General features: G+C 42.9%; 1 protein-coding gene across 3 annotated transcripts; it reads right to left on the reverse strand.

Annotated features, from left to right (window-relative positions):
• Positions 1-356: 356 nt before the first annotated feature.
• Positions 357-20,360, reverse strand: zfr (zinc finger RNA binding protein). 3 transcript variants are annotated; one of them, XM_077001074.1, is made up of 20 exons: positions 20,264-20,360; positions 19,949-20,030; positions 15,562-15,844; positions 15,093-15,234; positions 14,132-14,362; positions 13,764-14,008; positions 13,266-13,466; positions 12,306-12,615; positions 11,910-12,103; positions 11,692-11,811; positions 11,141-11,286; positions 10,871-10,994; positions 10,314-10,516; positions 8,778-8,928; positions 8,336-8,477; positions 5,531-5,628; positions 4,533-4,628; positions 4,019-4,130; positions 2,509-2,606; positions 357-2,320 (listed from the first exon to the last, which is right to left on the reverse strand). In XM_077001074.1, the coding sequence occupies exons 1-20, from the start codon at positions 20,331-20,333 to the stop codon at positions 2,138-2,140; spliced, it is 3,231 nt and encodes a 1,076-aa protein (XP_076857189.1). In that variant the 5' UTR covers positions 20,334-20,360; the 3' UTR covers positions 357-2,137. The 3 variants fall into 3 exon arrangements, 2 of the variants coding, with proteins under 2 accessions (XP_076857189.1, XP_076857188.1); XM_077001073.1 differs by having other exon boundaries at positions 10,829-10,994; positions 20,264-20,353; XR_013130137.1 differs by lacking the exons at positions 357-2,320; positions 2,509-2,606; positions 5,531-5,628 and having other exon boundaries at positions 4,087-4,130; positions 10,829-10,994.
• Between the last annotated feature and the right edge of the window lie 206 nt (positions 20,361-20,566).

Here is a 20,566-nt window from a genome sequence, read left to right on the forward strand (position 1 = left end):
TTTCCCCCTTAGACTAGTTAGCCATGAGAAAGCCAACACACACAATGACTTATTGTTTATCATTGCTGTGATAATGCACTCCACCCAGGGATGGCCCACATGTGTACTCATAAGGTTACAGAGGATATTTTCCATTTCAGAAAAGGTCACTTCCCGGCTGTTGCCAGTGCAACCAGGCAGAACAGACACTTCCACATATCCTTCCTCTCCTTGAACAACATGCTGAGTTAGTTAGACTTGGAGAGGGGGTGAGGAGGAGGTTCAACCAACACTTTGCAGTTCACAAACACCTGACTACAATGCATTATACACCAACATACATGTTAAATTGAATTGAACCAAAAGAAGGCAACTGATAATGTAAAGGTTTTTATTATGTCTATTGTTATGCAGTAGTACCAAGACCGCAAATGACAGTTGAATTAAAGGATAGAACTACACCCGCGGATACAACACTGAAATAATTTTTTCTTCAAACGATTTTCAGCAAACTAAGAATTGTTAAACCAAGGTAGAGGGCAAGCAGTTGCTCATCTATAAACTGATAAAACAAAAATCTATAAAACATTAACAAAACAAACACTGCCATGCTTTCATAAAATTATACAGACTTTTAATAAGATCTATTGCAAGATTAGATATAGGCTTATTGATGGTCATATATTAGAGATCATACATAGGCTACACCTAGCTATATATGATCATATGTATATGTACACAGAGATACATTTAGGGATTACAACACTAGAACACAAAGATCAGGCAGACTTGGGTCAGCTACAAATTTGTGATTGTTGCTCTCAATCTGGAACGATGGTGTCTGCCAAATTTCCTTCGCCAAACCTAGCCTATAGAATGGACCATGCTCCTATGCAAAAGCTACAAAGGAAGGCAAGGTCAAGACATTTTTATTAAAGTCTGATTTTAAAGTCTGACAAACTGTAGAGAAGAGGCAGCTCATTCATATGTATATGACCCAAGTCTACATGCAGGGATCAGCATCTGTCCAGAAATGCAATACAGCTGTGTAACAGAAGCTTGTGAACATCAGAACACACTTGCAGAACTACCCTTTGAACAAGCTCAGCTTCACACCAATTGCACACATTAGAATATGCTCAGGATATTGTTGTGTGTTTGAGGTTATTATGTTTAGTCAAAGATCTTCTTCAGCTAGAAGACAATAGCCAGCTCTCTGGATGTATTAGCACTACAAAACATATGCATCTAGACATTATTCTTCAGCCAATGTTGTCACTCATCACATGACGAATGTACAACCATGTGTCGTTTTAGCTTAGGTTTTGTGGTTAAATGGAATGTATCCATCCAAAACACAAATTACCCCCCCCCCCCCCCCCAAAAAAAACCCCAAACCAAACAAAAACAAAGAAACAAACAAAATGAAGCACATTAAGCAAAGCTTAAGTCATTGTCAGAAATCTCACATTTATACAATAATAGCGACCACATCGGAATCTGTTCCTAAAAATGCCCATCTTAGCACATGCTAAGCAAAACAGACCGATGAGGATTGGGATTGAAATCAGATTATTGATTTAGTGGGAATCTCAGCATAGCGCCATTCTGTTCCCGACCAGAGATGGTATACAGTCACCCTGAATTTGCTGCATACAGCATGACCTTTAATGGTTTATTTAAATTACATGTACCCCTTTTAGGTCCATTTCCTCCCATTGGTAAGCACCCACAGCTTAGCCAGCCCTTGTCTCCAGATTACAGAAACATCTAGACTGACCATCAGCACAAACAAAATCTATTAGCTTTACACATCCTAAATTAATGAAAAACTGGAGCACAAATGTTATCCAGTCACACTGTTTTCCTCCATTTTTATCAGCTAAACAATTCTGCATGTGCTGAATGCATTAGCAAATCATGGTGTCAAGGAAATGAAGCTCAGCACTTCTTAAGCTGCCACAGTAGGTCTTTGGAGGGCACTAAGTAACAAAACTGGAAGCCAATATGGTGCTGGGCGAATGGCTTTTACACGTCTCCAAACTATTTCAGGAAAACAGGAATTGGCATGCACGGAGACCTACGATTTCTCGCACCACTGGAATACACAGAATTGGAAATGGCCGAGTGTCAAAAGTCCTGCGCAGCTTGTGGAAGTTCAGAAGCCGTCATAGTCCTTCTTGTCCTTTTTGCCCTCGCCCTCGAAGCCGTCGGTGCAGTCACTGTTGTCGCGCCGCCTCTTCCGGTTGTTCCGCACACTGAAGCGCGGGTTGAGCTGGGGCAAAGGGTCCATTCCCAGAACTTTGTGGATCTGACGGAAAGCCAGGAGCCTCAGGGCAAACTGTGGGGACAGCAGGGAGTCAACAATGAGTCTCCCGACTGAGGACACGCAGCTCTTACTGTGGTCAAAAGATCTAGATGTACTAAATCAGGTCGAAGAAGAAATAAACATATTCAGATCCCTCTAATGGTTATTCCAAGCCTTTGATGAAAGCAATCCTCGAGATAAAAACGGTCTAGGTGTGGTACCTGAGCACTTGACGTCGTGTCCTCCCTCTGCTGCTCCTCCATGGTGGCCAGCGTGTCTGTCGGATTTTTTTCACATGGGTCCATCAACCCTGGTCCCCCTGTATCAAAAGCATCAGTCCCAAGACATTAACTTGCAGTCTTTTATTAGTCTCTGATAATGGATCATGACTAGAACTAGGCAGCATCAAAAAATGTATTTAGACTGAAAAATAAAAATTTTCTGCAGTTTAATCTTCTAATAAAAATTCTCTAATCGCCCCATCTATAAAAATGTATTTCACTTTTGAGACCACAATCCTAGAGTTTAACGGAAAGTGTTAAACACTGAAAAGAAAGGAAGAAAAACTGCTTATACCCATGCAAAAAGAAAGTGAACCCTGGAAAGGGATCATTTCTCCTGCAGTAGGGTATTATCCACAAATGGAGACAGACCACCAAGACTAAACCCGTTCAGCTGTTAAGCATAAAAAAATAAAAACCCCAAAAGCAATCCACACAAAACCAACCTACATTACAAATACCACTAACTAAAAATGAGCTTTGATCTGCATAATCCCACCATATCTGTGAAAAAACAGTGGTGGTAGGACAGTGGTTTGGGGTTATTTCAATACTACTTTGCTACTTCTTAAAATAATAAATGGAGTTTTAGGTTTTAGGGAAAGTCAATGAGCACATTTACATGGACTCAATAATCCACAGATAGCTTAGTGCTCGTGTAAACAGAATATTATGATTTCTTAGACTGGATTAAGATCATAATTGTTTTTTTTTTTTTCCAATAAAGGAGGTGGATTTCAGCCCAGTTCCCAAAAAGACCAAAAATAGCAAGCAATGTTTGACCAACAGCCAAAACAAACAACAACCCTTTAAATAAAGGCAGCACTGCATACATTAACCATAAAAATGCAAGCCCAAATATACCAGTAAAAGAACTTAAATTAAAACACCAGAACAGGGCACTGATCACATGCTACAGCTCCCGAGTTAACTGGAGAGCTGCAAAGGAGAAATCAGATTACTGCCAGATTCTTGTAGACTGTGTTTTTCCATTATCTGATTACTGAAGAGCATAAAAACACATTAACTGGATTACTTACAAAATCTGCCTTCTTGCCGTTATTGGATTATTGAGTGCATGTAAACGTACTCGGTGTTAACCCTAGCTAAAACCCAAGGCCAGCTGAAATGCTGACAGAGCTAAAGTTTGAGGTAGCAAAGGTAATTTAATCTGTTGCAACACCTGCTGCAGATTCAGCTGGCAGAAACAACTTCCAAGTGAAATTTTTAAATAAAGTCATTAGACTAGCGCAGCTAATGAATATTAAAAAAAAATTGTTTACATTCTACTAGTTTGTAATTATTACCCTTAAACTAACATCCTACACTGGTAATGCTTTCTTTAGATAAAGAACATTGTGTTAAATATTTACTGGAAGAAAAAATAAAATAAAAAAACCAATCTGCACAAAAATTGTTACTTGCTACCCAGCTGTAGGTTGCTTCTTACCAGGAAGCAGAATGCCAGAGGCAATACATTCAAACACTCGCCGCAGTGCGTCCCCAGGGCTCATGGGTCCGGAGGCACTGCTGATGGCCTTCTCCACAAGCAGCTCCATGGCCTTGGACACAGAGATTATAGTTACTGCAAAATACTACACGGGCCTTGATCTGCCTGAAGTCCTTTAGGATGAACTAAATCACCGCACCGAGACACATTTCCAAAGACAGGCTCCAAAATGAACAGTCCCAAGGAAAAATAAAACACAAAAAACCTTCAAAAGGGGGAAAAACACAAATCAGACACTACTCCGCAAAAGTTTCTGTGAAGGTTAATTTATAGACCACTACAATTGGACTGCTGCTTCGACCAAAGAGGTGTTCCAAAGCTGTGAACTGTGAGGATGAACTTGTAAAACTGTCCCCCTACTGTCTTTACCAACAACCCAAGCTCTTTCTTAGCAGGAGCAAAAATGATGCACTCCATGGCTTTAAAATCTATTTTCTGTGTTCTTCATACTCACCCAACTTGGAAAAGCAGACCAGGTTGGTACTCGCTGACAAAGGTCACGCAGGATACGAATTACGATCACGCAGGACTGGAGTCCGTTGGCCCTAGCCTTCAGTGCAGTAAAGTTAGAGTTAATTGACAAGAGGTCAGAGGACAAACATGGTCATACGACATGGTGGGGGCTCCGAAAGAGGTGCAACACTACTGTTCACAATGGAAGCTTGTACTTGGTGTACGGACCCTTCAAGTCTGTGCTTACGAGTAAGCTGCCATTCCCAGCAGTATTTTACCTCGTCGTTAGTACAGGAGTTCAAAGTTTGCAAGATGCTCTTGGAATGTCTCCCTGGTCATCTTGTAAACCCTGACCTCAGTTTTCCCAAATACTTCACAATCAAAAAGAACAGAAAAAAAAAAAAAAAAAAAAAAAAAAAAACAAAAAGAACAAAAAAAACAAAAACTCATTTACATAAGATCAGTTTGAAAGGGCAGTATAGGAACTGAAACAGTCAAGGAAATCTGCTTTACTTTGCCTGTGTGTTTGCTGAGCTAGCAATGTCACAGTAAACTAATCAGATATTCCTTGCCTCTCAATCCCCATTTCAAAGAAAACAATAATAATAATAATAATAAAAAAATTAAAAACAATCACAAAAGAACAGTCAACATGAAAGCTCTTACTGATGATATTTCTATGCAAAGGTATTCTGCAGCCTTATGGAATCATTTTGTAATCTAAGAATATCACACATTAAGAAAATTTAAATGGATGCTTAGTTTGTTTGGACCAGGAAAAAAAAACAGCTCACAAAGAAAGTAAAACATTAATTAAACTTTTGTGATTCCTGGTCATGCAAAATGTATTTACTGCTGGCATCCTTGTATTACTTTTTGCCCCCCACAAAAACATTTGAGGTTCACAATTTCAGTAAACTAAAAAATGAAATTAGATAAGTAAATGAAAACAATACATCGCATAAGGCTACATGAAGAAAGAAAAATGATGTTCCGAACCTGGAACCACTTAGCGTGGCGTAGGGCAGCCAGAGCGTCAAGGCATTTTTGCCTGTCCAAGACGTCCGCTGGGTCATTCACCATACCCGAGGTTACATCTAAAAATGGATCGAATTGTCAAGTGGTGGTGAGGAACGGGTGTTTGACCAGGTCAGAGACTGCCAAGAACACATTGCCACACATACCAATTTTTTTTTCCCCTGATCACTCATAGCTAGTTTATTAACCTGCACATTTTCACGTTTTCCCCTCTGTGTGGTATGTGGCTTGTTAACTTTGGTGGGCTTGGTTATACTGGCGCTTGGGAGATGGTTGTAGCACTGGTTGAGGGCACAGTGCTGACAAACATGGGGGAGGGAAAAATGTAGGGTAAGGTGATGGCGAAAAAAGTTCAAAGACTAGAGATACTGCAGGACATGGAGGACTTTTTAAATTGTAAATGATATGAACAGTCTTGATGGCTACTGATCTAAATTGAAACCAAACCACTGGGAAGGCACTCAAATGTATAGTTTCATTAACCAGTCCATAACGAGTATTATTTAGTGGTTTCTCAAACATTAAGTAGGTCTGTAAATTTTTTTGAGGGGTACAGCAAACATTTCATAATTTTCATTTTCTCATGCTAAACAACACATACTACACTCAAATATTTTACTGAGAACTCAAGCAAAAGAATTAGCATCAAATGCTAACAATCAATGAGCCTGTCAAACCTGACTACTTTCACAGTTTCAGTCAATACCAAGTGCTACTTCTTAAGGTGCAGCTGCTAGTTTCTAGATACAAAAGAGCAGTAAACAGCATCAAGAATTCTCTATGAATTATAAATGGGAATATGTATGAAACCCAGAACTAAATCACTATACATGATCAGTAAATTATTCCTTCCACCTAAATACAAATGTAAACCAAAATGTCACATTACACTGATTTTCTTGATTCTTGCAGTTTCCTACAACCTTAGCATTGGATGCTAGTTCCATTCTCTGACTCACTTCATCTTATGGACGATAAAGTATTACTAATTGTATGCAGACTTCAGGTAAGAAAAAATGAAATTATGAAATTTGGAGACCCCCCATTAAAAGTTATTCTGTACAATCTACTAGTATACTAGAACATATCTAGTGTAGAATGTCAAGGGGCTACGTTTATGACATTACGTAACAGGGAAGTTTAAGTTAAATGCTGAAGGCTCTAGAGGAGTGCTTGGTGTGACCCACTACAGTGGCATGGCAACAGTAGGTGTGGCAAAGTGTTGGAGGGGTTTTGGGAGGGGGACCTTGGTCAAAAATCCTTCCGGAGCTGGTAGACGTAGCCTCAGATGGGAAACAAGTTACTCAGAATGCAAGGAGGCTTTGGCCTGGACTTGTAAAGCTTTGTATACATGAAGGCAGCAATGCGTGCTGGAAAGAAAACATGAAGCTCCCAGCAAGAAGGGTTAGAACATCACTGCATGCATACCTGTCATGAGCGGGTTTGGAAACCCCCCAAAGGTCATTGTTGACCAAAGGCTGTAAAACCCATGTCCAACCAAAGATTCCTCTAACAAGATTCCTTTCTCCCAAAGCTTAAATGATACTCCCCTAAGGATCCAAACGGCAACGCATCATTTCACAATCATTTCAGCAGCTACCTACCTACTTAAAACTCTCCGTTGTCAAAGGAACAAGACAAAGGAAGGGTTGTTAAATTTTTTTGAACTAAATAACCTTATTCTTTTTTTCCAGCTAGGCAAAGTATTTCTAGAGTGTGAAAACATTAATATACAAGATGTTGTAAACAACCATCTCATCATTTACTATATGGTGGATTGATTCACTCAGGGGAGCACTTTCATTTTGTAACAGGGGACCTCAGAACGGTGAACCTTCTCACCACCAAACAAAATATTATTTGTTTCCTGTGGGGACATTACATACTTTCCCACAACTTCTAACATCTCCAAAATATTTCACCAGTCCCTGCAGTACTTCTGATGTTTACTTAAGTAATCCCTATTCTTATTTTAACACATTAAGCCTTGGCCATTTGAACATGCAGAATTTAATCCCCTGGAACACAGGAAACAAAATTTTTATCTTACTCGAGACTAACTAGACTTACACAATGCAAAACACTTAATCATGCTTGTTTTGGGGAGAGCTTCAGGAGCACTGAAGAGGTGTTACAAAAGACAGGGCCCGGAGCAACACTGCTGGCAATTAGTTACAAGTCAAGTTTAATAAAACCTGGTAGTGGTGAAGGCAGCTCTGTCAAAAGCCAGGACCAACATTATGATCACATCAAATCAGAATGCTCACCTTTTACAAATGGGTGACATCTGATTAAAAGGTATGCTTAGAAATTCTATTTCACAATGTTAGGAAGATCGGCCTTCAAAACATGTTCTCAATTTATTTATTTTTTTTAAGTAAGCTCTTAAATCAGTCATCAGTAGAATATCCTGCAAAGAAAAAAATATTGGTTCCTAAATTTAAATGAATTGAATGTCTAGTAACTTCTAGTACTTTTGAAGGCACTCGACAAAGGATTTCTCTTTCCATTGCAATTTGTGTTCTATTTAAACCATTTTGACCAAGCTCAAGCACACACCAGGTTTTATACTTCGTGAAACTTATTCTGCTTCTTCAGAGGAAAGGAGCAAAGCGGCTCAGTTTCGAAGGGTGCTAAGATGCTGCGATGCTAATCAAATCCAGGACCATCTCTGTTGTGCCAGCAGATGGGCTCTTTAGGGTATCAAATCAACAGATCAAATTAATTTGATAGGTGGTCGAGTTAAGAGAGCAACGTCTTTCCAACCTCCATCCCGGGCGTTTTCTTCCCGGATGACCGGCGAGGTCAGCGTGATGGTCACCTGCATCTTGGGCTCAGTAGAGGAAGTCAGGACGATGGCTGCTTCTTGAACAGAGCCTTTTACCTCATACTTCTCTGGGGTCACCAGCTGAGAAACAAATGGGTTAGTCAAGACTACAGATGCAAACAAAAATAGTAAAAAAAAAAGTAAAAATCTGAGACACTGTCTAACTAGTTGCAACAACCTATAGCAAATTTTTCTGTTGCAGCCTAACACAAATGAATGCTCAGTCACCAATTCTGAACTTGAACAAAAAGGTCAAGCATGTTTATAATAAATACTCAAAGAATGGAATCGCAACAGAAGAAGGAGGACATGCGATACCATACGTATGACCCTGGTTTGGGTTGGGCTTTACACCAAAGCAAATGTGCATGTGATTGGTACCGTGAGCTGTTTAGGGAGGTGTTCTACAATGCGTGACAGCAGACTCTTGGTGGGCTTCTCAGAGCAGAGGAGAACAAGGTTGACGTTCTTGTCTCCGCGCAGGAGGAGCCCTTTAGCCAGCACCCCGACCCGCATCACCCCCTTCAGTGCTCTGTAACGAGAAGGACGTCACGCACAAATGCTAACTTGTTACTTGCAGCTTTATTTACAGTAGGGGTGTCCTGATTTCGATATTTAATTGAAATCGATCGAAATTATGTCACAATCTCGAGCCTCGAAGTCAAAAAGAGGATCGACGATCCATCCCTCTAAGCTACGCAAGCACCTACACTACGCAAAGTAAAGCCTGGTTTAAGCCTAGTTTATACTTGATGCGTCGCAAGTGGCGCAAGGGCCTGCGCGGTGGAAATGACGTAATCGCAGTGGCTGCGCCCGTGCGCAAGGGCCTCGCGCGCTGTTGATTCGCGAGGTCATGCACCTTTCGAATTTTGTAACTTCGCACACGCCGCGCAATGAACAAAGTCATGTTTGCAGGGTTCATACACCTTTATAAGGTGGAATTCAAGCATTTATACGACACTTTAAAGGTCCATTTCAATATTTCCCAGCATGTTAAACTTAATTAAGTTAAATATTTATACATATACTCGAAATGAATCGAAATAATTCGTTTTATCACATTATTTAATGATTGTTTATTTTCAAAATGCCCAATCTTAACATCTTCACGTTCTCTCATGTTTCGTCCTGGAATTGCAAGAGGCTCGTATTTGTTAACGTAATACAAGAAAACTGTTCAGTCAGCCAGCTATTTGTTGTGAAACAAAGTAGTCAAAATTTCAAGCATTTTCAAGTACTTTAGCCTAAATTCCAGCACTTTTCAAACTTGAAATACAATGCAACATTAACATTCGTCAGGTAAATGTTCCTTCCCCTGAGGGGTGTTTCTTTATACTACCACATATCGTTTCGAAGACCACTGCAAAGAATGTGACGCGCCAAGTATAATTAAATGTCGTTTGCGCAAGTTCGCGCAAGGTGTGCGGAGTCGAGCGCTATGGTCACTCGCGAAAGGTCGCATCTTACAACTAAAGTGTTGCCCTCCATGTATGAAGACACTAAAGAAATAGTTTTAAGAAATTTTGTAGGATAGAGTTTAGTTTGTTAAGGCTCTATTTGTTCAATTATTTTGTACTTGACTGTTCCTGTATTTTTTTATTAATTATTTTATGTTGCACATTGCTGTTTTGACCATTAGTGCCTAATGTGGTGTATTACAGATCACTTGTATCACTTTGCATCACTTATATCAAACCCACCTTTTGAAATAAGATATTGTAAATTTGATTAATCAAACCAATGACTGACCATAGACTAATCTAAAACTGGCATAGGCCTCTCTACTGTAAATCGAGAATTGAATCGTGACCCTAAAATCGGAAATACAATCGAATCGAGGATTTAGAGAATCGTGACACCCCTAATTTACAGACTCCGTTTACAGGAAATTAAAGGGAGATGCAAGTGTCCACTCGCCTGTCTTTGGGAGGTTCTTTCTTTTCTTTGTCGTCTTCTTTGCCCTTGTCTTGGTCCGTGATTATGTCTGACACGAGCTTGAGGGCGCGTTCGGTGATGGACACAATCTTCTGGATGGCCTGCAACTCGTCTTCGGAGGGGTAAATAGCTGCGTGTTTGGTCATCACATAGCGATCGTCCGAAGAATCAGGGCGACGTGGGGGCTGAAACAAGAAAGCAGGTCATAACAACTAAGTCATGAAGGGTAAGGACATTTCCTGTTTTTTATATACACATTCAAGCTACATGTATAAAAAGGTGAGAAATATTTTTCCTTAATCTTCAAAGTGAACGAAACAAGATTCTGTCTCAACAGAACACAAGAATAGCCGCTTTGTCTTTTTGCTTGGACCACACACCCCCACACCCACACACACCCTAACTGTATTTAATGAGGAATCAATGCTATGACGATACTACCAAAAAGGCATTTTGAGGATTGCAGGTAAAACAAAATGCCCAGCCCGAAGACTAACCACAGGTCCTTGTGGCTGTGGGATGGGCATGCCCGGCCTCACCCCAAGGAGCCCTGGCGGTCCAGGAGGACCCTGTGGATAACCTCCATCAGGCATCCTGCGTCTCTCCTCCCAGTGGTGCTGCTCTTCCTCCATCCGCCGCCAGTACATGTCTTCCTCATAGCGCCTAGATACCAGCCAACAGCGAGATTGACGGGGGGGGGGGGGGGGGGGGGGGCGTGAGCTCAAATACCAGACAGCGTTTGCTCCAGCACGGCAGCATTTATGAAGAAATTTAAAACGACGTTGTGTCTGGATCAAGCTCAATCACACCTCATCTCCATTCTCCAGCGCTCCTCTTCCTCGCGTCTCCTCCAGTACTCCTCCTTCTGCATCTGCTTCCTCATCTTCTCCTCTTGGATCTTCCGTGCTCGGATGCTTGGCTTCACTTCCACCTGGAGGTCTGGGTTAACCTTTTTCTGTTTTGAGGAGGGAAAGATGGTAGAAGCAAAGTGCTTTATCAAGATCAGGGTTTTAACCTCCCACCACCAAATCAAACACGCACACAGACCTCAAGAATAAGCAGTACCACCCACTCCAGTTATCCCAAAATAGTTTACTGCTAATAACTGGAACAAAACTGCTGCACTGCAGAATTTAAAAAGATGACTTTAAATTTAAAGAGAACATACAAGGAGCCAAACTGCCTGGCGTACATCTGCCTGACACTTCTCCTTTAACACAAAGTTAGATGATGTACATTTTGCACAATAATAAAGATGAATCTGCTTAGTCATCCAGTCCTAGTTTTCAGCCTGTGACATCTATACAAGAACCAAGATAGGCTTAAACAAACTTTACAAGAAAAAACACCCCCCACCAACCTTGTATTGCAAACGATGTCTTCTTCCTTTTAGATGCATTTCCTTCGCGTTGGGGTCGTTAAAGCTACATTCACACAGTTTGCAGTGGAACCTGATTACTTTTCCTTCATCATTCCGAACCTGTAAAACCCAACAGCTCCGTTATGCAAAGCTACAAATGAAACCGATGTTTTTAGCGAATGCCATTGTGCACGCCTTCTGCACTCGAGCCCCATTACCTCTTCAACGTAGTCATGACCGACAGGCTGTACGTCACTCTGCAAGGCTGCCAGAGCGGACTGTGGCGACAGCGAATCAGAGGCGTCGTTTTTGACTTCCTGTGATGGAGCAGCCACCGAAGACTGTGCAGGTTTAGCTGCCTCAGCCTTCGAGTCATCCGCCTTAACGCCAGTAGTCTGCAACTTATTTCCCCCTGCAAGCATCAGTATAATGTTAGCTAGGGAATATCATTAAAGTGATTATTATGATTTCTAGCCATTGTATGCAAAGTCAGACAAGATTTAAATACATGCTAGTAAATCCAATATAATTTTTTGATGCAGTCAAGAGATGCTGTTTGATTCTTGCTGGTTGCCCATAATGACATGCGGACACGAACACAGAACAGCACTTGCCGACAAAGTTGATCTTGGGCGCGTTGACCTTCTTGACGGCGGCTGCAGAGATGCTGCCGGGGGTCAGGCCCTTGCACTGGGCTGCCGATGTGGAGATGCTGTTGACCAGGCCGACGGGCTTCAGGTAGGACGAGTTGGAGACTGTGGTGGAGGAGGCGGGCGCGGCGGAGACCGTGCTGCTCGAGGAGCTGCTGACCACGGCGCTGGCCGTCTTGCTGGGGGCCGACGTGGTGGACGTGGAGGCCTGGGTCACGACGCTAGGCTCTGTGGAGGGGATGGGCTTCCCCAGCTTGGTGTGCAGTTTCACAACCTGCCATGGAAAGATCAAAAGAAAAGCTTTTACCCTTAGAACAATAAAACACGGGAACCGGAGATCCTGCATATTGAAAAGCTGAAGAGCCTTCCTACCAAGTAACACTACCCTTCTGTGAGCCATACTTAACTACGTCAAACACTGTCTGACCTTCGCCTGAGATTTTAGATCATATTTATTTATAGTGTATGCCCATCTGTGTGTGTGTGTATTGTGGGAATGATTCAATTCTGACAAGTGATATTTGCATTAAAATATATAGAACATAAGTACACTTCAAAATATGTACATTTATTATGTGGGCATGGCAAATTGTTTATTACTGTTTCTACACATCACCCAGATACAAATATAAAGTGGGCATTACACAGCCCAGCAGTTACTGCATAGCCATCAATCCTAATCACTCCTTCAGCAGATTGAAACAGCCGTACAGCAAGTCTGTCAAGCCAACATGAGATTTATTTAAAAACTAGTCCTTTTAGTTGAAATATACTTCGCAAAATAAGGTCAGTCTAAGACGTAAATAAGCAAACAAACAAATAAATAACTTCAATGCGGGGGAGGAAGTCTCCCGGTCGAAAGGACGCTGCAGTTGTCGGTGCGTAACGTTTGTTTCCCCCCCCCATGAGGTACGGCGTGCTCACCTTCTGGTGTTTGGCGCCTCGGATGTGTGCTGCGTAGGCGTCGGCGCCGGTGCAGGCCACGTCGCACAGCTCGCAGCGCAGCTGGTTCTGTGTGCCGCGTGCCGCACTGCTGCCCCCGCTGGACGTGCTGCTGCTCTGAGACACCTTCAGCGCCGCCTCCTTCTTCTTGTGCTTTTGGCCCTCCAGGTGCTCCTTGTAAGTCTGTGGGTAAACGAGGGAGGTTTAGTTGTACGGGACTTTTAATACGCAGTGGGGATCCATAGCGCTTTCACGATGGATACAGAAGAGGAGTAAGGCTTAGTACATCCAGAGATCAGTCTCCATGGAAATGTCTTTGCCAAAAAGTAATATATTACAGATACATGATAAATTGATTCAATGATTAATTTAACAAAACAATAGCAAAAGTTTAAAGATGTAAACCTGAATAATCCATAAACAGGATATTACAGCAGTAGCAAGAACGCTCCCGTCCAACCACGAAGACCAGATGCTCACCTGGGGGCCGGCACAGCTGATCTTGCAGACGTCGCAGTAGTGGATCTGCGGCGGCTTGGGTGGCTGTTTGGGCTTGAGTGTCTTGTTCTGGAAGGGCGTTTTCTTGGTGAAGGTGCTGCCGGTCCAGGCGGCGGTGGCTGCTGCCGCGGCAACGGCCTGCTTCTGCTGTTGCTGCTGTTGTTGCTGCTGGTAGTAGGAGGAGGCGGCCGAGTACACCGCGGCCTCGTAGCCCGAGTACGACGTGCCTGGCCACAGGAGAGAGGGAGGCGCTAGGACCCCGTGGCCAATCCCCCCACCCGCTCGACGGAGACGTAATAGTCAGGCAAGAGTAAAGCCCTTTGAACACAGAATCCGTGAGCGGGACTTACCGGAATACGTGACGGCGTTGGTGCTGTAGGTGGGGCTCTGTGAGTAAGACGGCACCACGGAAGCGGCCGCAGCTGCCACCGCCGCCACCGGCTGCACAGCCGAGGACACGGGGTAGATGGAGAAGGTGGAGGTGGCCGGGCTGGGCGTGGCAGGCTTTATGGCGGTGACCTGCCGTGTCTGCTGTGTCTGGGTGTAGGGTGTGGCACCCTGGCTGTATCCAGTTTTGGGGGCTACGGGAGAAGAGAGGAGGGCACATTAACGGAGCGCTAAAGGAGGAGAGGGCGCGTAACCGGATCGCTAAAGGAGGAGAGGGCGCGTAACGGAGCGCTAAAGGAGGAGAGGGCGCGTAACCGGAGCGCTAAAGGAGGAGAGGGCGCGTGACGGAGCGCTAAAGGAGGAGATGGCGCGTGACGGAGCGCTAAAGGAGGAGATGGCGCGTGACGGAGCGCTAAAGGAGGAGAGGGCGCGTGACGGAGCGCTAAAGGAGGAGAGGGCGCGTGACGGAGCGCTAAAGGAGGAGATGGCGCGTGACGGAGCGCTAAAGGAGGAGATGGCGCGTGACGGAGCGCTAAAGGAGGAGAGGGCGCGTAACGGAGCGCTAAAGGAGGAGAGGGCGCGTGACGGAGCGCTAAAGGAGGAGAGGGCGCGTGACGGAGCGCTAAAGGAGGAGAGGGCGCGTGACGGAGCGCTAAAGGAGGAGAGGGCGCGTAAAGGAGCGCTAAAGGAGGAGAGCATGTAACAGAGTCCCTGCTCGGGTTGTGGAGCCATTTCCAACTTCCCGTCTGCCTTTTTAGACTTTTTAGCCAGTTGCATAACAGCTCACGTAATAGAATGAGGGTTTAACAAAAAAAGTCTTGGACAAACTTATTTTTATAACAATCAGCTGTCTTGCCCCCCCTCCTTTTCACAAGACTAACGGTGTTAACTCTGGTGTTGTTTCCATGCCTCCCTTGTACCGACCTGTTTGATAGTAGGTCTCCGCTACGGTGGGCTGCGGCTGGGCGGCAGCGGCTACGGCTGCTGTTGCCGTGGGCTGCTGGTAGTACTGCTTGCTGTCATAAGCCACTGCTGGAGCCGAGGACCGCACGTAGGAATAGGAATCCTGCAAGGGAAATGGGAGGACTGCTTACAGAAGAGCCAGCATGCTCAGTCAATCTGCCGGGTGCAAGGCTGTGATTAGCTAACGCAATCTGCCGCCAAACAGCATTTCAGATGTCTCCGTGTGCCGACGTTTCCACTGTAAGGCGGTTTAAACTGTTTTTTTGGCTGTTGCTTTATGGAGAGGCATTTTAAACACATATCTGGATAACAGAATGTAAATTGGTATTTTAAAAATCATAAAAAAGCAGAGGAAAACTAACTAGACTGTCAGTTAACCGGAGTTATTAGTGAGGAGTTCAAAATCTTATAGGCATTGGAACTGCGTTACCTGGTAGTTTTGGGAAGTGACGGGGGGAGGGGGCGGGGGCACCTCCGGCTGGCGCTGGGCGTATCCGTAGTCGGTGGCGGCATGTGCGGGCTGGTATCCTCCGTACGCGGCAGCGGTAGCCGCTGCTGCCACGGCAACCGGCGCGGGTCTGGCTACGGCAACGGTGGCGGCGGTGGGGGCGTAGGCGGCGGCCACGGTGTGTGCCGCCACTGGTGCCTGGTGTACGGTGTAGCTGGCCACCGTGGTGGGGTGGGTGTAGGCTACCCCAGCGGCCGGCTGCTGACTGACATCACACAGAAGCAGACGCAGAAGTTAACAGGTACCTTTACCTTCGTCACTATCTGAACTAGACAGACATGTGGACAGCATAACGTCCAGCATAGCACACGTGCATCTTTTTAACCATCCTTGATTCCTCCCAACACAACCATACAAATATCATTGGATCAAATGCTATGTGAACATAATCAGTGAATAGCAGTTCAGGTTCAGAACGCAGCTACAGGTATTCAAGATGTTGAGACTATACGGAATTTGCAGGACTGGGGAAACAAATTGAATAATCAAAATACATGACAAGAATTTTGTGTTTCAAACTTGAACCATTTTTCATTGTTCAGTCATTCATGTACAATTCATTATGCTTTTTTGTTAATCGTAAAGTCAGACCTCTATGACAAATATACCATCAGTACTAAATGTAATTTACATTTAGTACTGACTGCAACATTCAGACAGGAATGCATAGACATCAGTTCACATGAATGCACACTGCCAAAATTCACATCAATGAGAACTTCCAAGATAATCTGGCTCGGTTAGCACTTTAAATAGGAACACCTGATTTCAAAGCACTTGAGACATGGAACAGATTAATCACACTAGGCAGAACTGTGAAAGGGCTCAATATAGGAATAATTATTCTACCTTAATAAGTACAGAAAGCAGGACCTTGAGAGGTTAACAGCTTACAATAGCAAAAGTGACCCCAGAATGTTGCCTACTGAGGTTACAAATCGTGGACCTAAACAGAAACAGGCCTGTTGACAGAGTCATCCACAAGAAACAAGCAGAATAATACTTTTAATGGTAAAGAAACTAGATCTTTCTGATGAGAACGGTTGCTTTAAAAAACTTTGGGACACCTAGTCCCCCTTTTAAAATCATGCAGCCAGAGCCCAAATCTAAAGCACATATCTGGTGAAACATCTTAATGAAATTTTTACTTCACTGTTTGAATTCATAAGTTCTTCCAAAGAGAGTTATGTAAATCAGTTTGGCTACCTAAATGTTATTGAGGTTACTTCAATTCTACAGACAAGAAAGGATAATGATCATTGCTGACTGGCAAAAACAAATGTACAATGTTTCTCTTCCACACTTGACAAATTCCCCATGTGTTCAGCAAAGATACAGGTCAGTATTTATGGAAATAACTTTATACTACACCTCTGTAACCTCAGCTTAGATGCAAACTTCAGCCATTCCTTGTTATAATCCACATTATGGTCATCTATCGATGGTAATTAACTAGCCAATATCCCAACCAAAATGATACATGTGCTGTTACACACAATATCCATCTCACCTATTAAGCAATCCCCGTTACCAGGTTTCCATATAATACCACTAGAATATAACCAGGGCTAAACACAGGAAGCGCGTTTTGACCTAAAAGCTGTACATACTTTACATCCTTGAAAAACATATGGAATCTAACAGTCATTACGTTTGTATTCACACTTGTGGTTCAGGCTCGATACTGGACAGGCACACTGTAAACCCAACTTGCATTTCTCAGAAATAATTTCTGCAAGTACATATGCTCATCTTTATACATGAGAGCTAATGAAATCATTAAATGAAAAAAAAGAATTTTTTTTTTAGAGTGACATGGCCACAAAACACTTCCCAAGGTTGGCAGTTGGGAAGATCAGTGGACTGAACACCTGCTGTACACGATCACCACCACCCCACTCATTTACTTTGTAACCATAGCCATCTGACAAAGTAATGACAGGGCCCGACACTTTGAACCTTTAGACCAAAATCTTGCCATCCAACTGCCATTACAAATGTGGCTATTTTTTCATTATTTGGGCTGAAGGCCATTCAAGTATCTTCACTTCACAAGCAACATCACATAGACCAACACAGAATTTGGTGACATTATCACAATTATTTAGCACAGTAAACATGCAATAAACCTACCATCATAAGACCATCATAATCACATACTTTATAGAAGGCTTTAGACAGATTTCTGATTCGAGAGGTCCCGTGTAATTAAAGCTAAATCTAATGTCAGGTAATGGTAAAGGGTTTCTATTGGATGGTTTTTCTTATATTTAGATGCTTTATATGCCTTTTTATTTTTTGAGTCAAGCAATACCAAATCTCTACAGAGGTATAGGCATACAACTGAATGTTTATTGTAACGTAGTAACAACTACTTATTTAGATCTCAACACCATGCAGGCAATGGGACCAAGTTTCTTCAAAAACTCTAAAATACTAAAATGCAAATGAAGTTATCTGACAATCCCCAATTTAAAATGGAAGTGTTTAGCTCCTTTCAAGCAAATTACAGGTTGGAAGACTTTACACCTTGGATACTGCAGACAGCATACTCATCAGCCTTGTGGGTTGCATCACTATTACATCAACACAGCTCATAGCAGTACATACTGCTTCTATAAAACTAGACACGGTTGCTTCTAGATTCTTATTTTTAACCATTTTTAACCATGCAACAGCATAGCTGAACTACGCTTCAGTGGTCTCGGTTGAAGTTGAACACTGTGAAACATGGACTTTGTGACAATTTACATCTGAATTCTGACATTTTTAATGAAGCAGAAATAAAACTCTTAATATGATTCTATTCAGGAAAATGTGCATCACAAGTCTTCACACTAAACAAGCCAACGTTAAATATGAATCACTGCAGTACAGTTTTGTCCAGAACAGACAAATATGTAAATATAAATATGTATAAACAAAAATACACAGAAATATGATAAACATATTATATCATATTTTAACTTATTGCATGTCTGGGCTTTGTTTATTTGCACTTATGGTTGACAAAATAACTATTCATAAACTATTATGAAACAATATCAGCAGATATTTAGGCTAGACCATTATTATTGACCTTTATGCATTTTAAAACATATGCATCAGCTACATATGAACATTATCTGCAAAACATGTTAAACTCTAAAAATGGAACATTAATTTTACATAGCCATATCAGACATTCAATTTATTGCAAATACACTCTGCAGTCAACACAAAGGGGGTTGAAAACAGATTCATAACATTTAATTTCCTATCCAGAAAAAGTGCATCTTTCTGTCTTAGACAGGTTCAAGTAAAAAGCCTATGACTGAAGTCCCAAGAAACAATAAATGACTTCAAAACTACACATCAGATAGTTTCCCCAATGACTTTTAATGACTTAAAAGCAAAATAATAAATATTAAAATCCTATGTGAAAATTGTTCGAAACAAGTTACACAGCTTAAATGCTTGAGCATGGCAACACACCCAGTGACATCTAGCGAGTCCTTCAAAACGCCTTAGGTTAGCTAGCCAAGTCTGCCAAACAAAGTCGCAGCCAACTCGATGGTAGAAAAATGTCAAAGTTGTTATTCATTTTAGGGTCTCTACAGTGGTTAAGTAACTTAATATTTTGAGGATTGCGACACCCAGTTACTTCTGTAATGAATCACCTTCAAGTGCTCTGTGACTTGGACTTTGTGTAATCTAAATAAACTAGCTAGCTTAGCTCGCTAGCGGCTTCAACTGTAACGGAACCGCCGTCACCATGACAGCCCGTCCGAAGAAACCGACAGCAACGCGTTGGTTTCGGGCCTATTTCGTAAAAAAGATTACTCGGAAAAAGATGTTAAATAAACGCTGCTGGGGTCGGCGTTTTATTATTTAACAACAGCTCAGCCAACTATGAGCGGTGGAGAAAGGCAATACGTGTTTATTATATGAACGAGACAACTATGAATGCCATTTAAATGTTGGCAGTCTCGCCGTAGACGCCGCTCCACAACAACACTGTGGCATCACCACCCCGGGACCGCGGCGGACCGCCGCTAGCTCGCAGGTCCGAGTGTTACACGACGAGTACCCGGCCCCAGCTAACCTTCTGGTTTAATAATATACCATATAACATGCAACATCCCCGCGTGTGAAGCTGCGCACCCACCCCGCACCACCGCCGCTCCCGCGGCCCCCTCCCCCACCGCTGAACAATGGCAGATGGGGTGTAACGCGAACGGGGCACCGCGCACAGCATCGCCGCTCAAACGCACCGTCCCGATCAGGGGAGAGCCGTACGCAGTAATGACACCGACGTTAAACCCCTTACCTGTACTGGGCAGCGGCGCCATGGGTAAATCCAAAATAGTTGCCGGTAGCCATTTTGGCATCTTCACCTAGCCGGCTGGGCACTGCGGAAGGGAGAGTCACACCGAGGATGAGCGCTGCTGCTGCGCGTTAGCTAGCTGGCTAACCCAGCTAGCGCCCCAAAACCCCGCATCATAGGACGGATTACATGCGGTTTGAAAGCTGATCCAAGCATTAATGTACTCTGTTGTATCTATTACACGTTTATAACAGTGCTTGGTGTATTTATACTGCTGCGTAAAATCGGTCTGCTGGGTTTTAATACGATTTTACTCACCATAGGTGAAGGAGACCACTGGACATATGGGAATCATTGGGTTCCTCTTCTCTGACGAACTCTGACTCATAACCCGCCGTATTTATATGAGAACGTGACACCAGGAAGTGGTCCATGTTATACATGTGCTTCGCACAGAGAGACAGCTGGGAATAGTAGTTCTTCAGAAGTATTATTATTATTATTATTATTATTATTATTATTATTATTATGTTCGTAGGCAGTACATAATTTCCACTATAACTAAAAATGTACTAGAGAAAATTTACATTCAGTATTATTTGTACATGTTTTGCTTTGGCA

Source organism: Brachyhypopomus gauderio, chromosome 3 (genome assembly GCF_052324685.1).
Source record: "Brachyhypopomus gauderio isolate BG-103 chromosome 3, BGAUD_0.2, whole genome shotgun sequence".
NCBI classification, from domain to species: Eukaryota; Metazoa; Chordata; class Actinopteri; order Gymnotiformes; family Hypopomidae; genus Brachyhypopomus; species Brachyhypopomus gauderio.

Excerpts from the sequence above, each read along its gene's own strand:
- zfr (XM_077001073.1), bottom strand. The coding sequence starts at position 20,333 with ATGAGTCAGAGTTCGTCAGAGAAGAGGAACCCAATGATTCCCATATGT. Across the intron at positions 20,031-20,263 it reads AGTGGTCTCCTTCACCTATG|TGCCCAGCCGGCTAGGTGAA; the intron begins GTGAGTAAAATC and ends TCCCTTCCGCAG. Across the intron at positions 11,812-11,909 it reads GTCATGACTACGTTGAAGAG|GTTCGGAATGATGAAGGAAA; the intron begins GTAATGGGGCTC and ends TGGGTTTTACAG.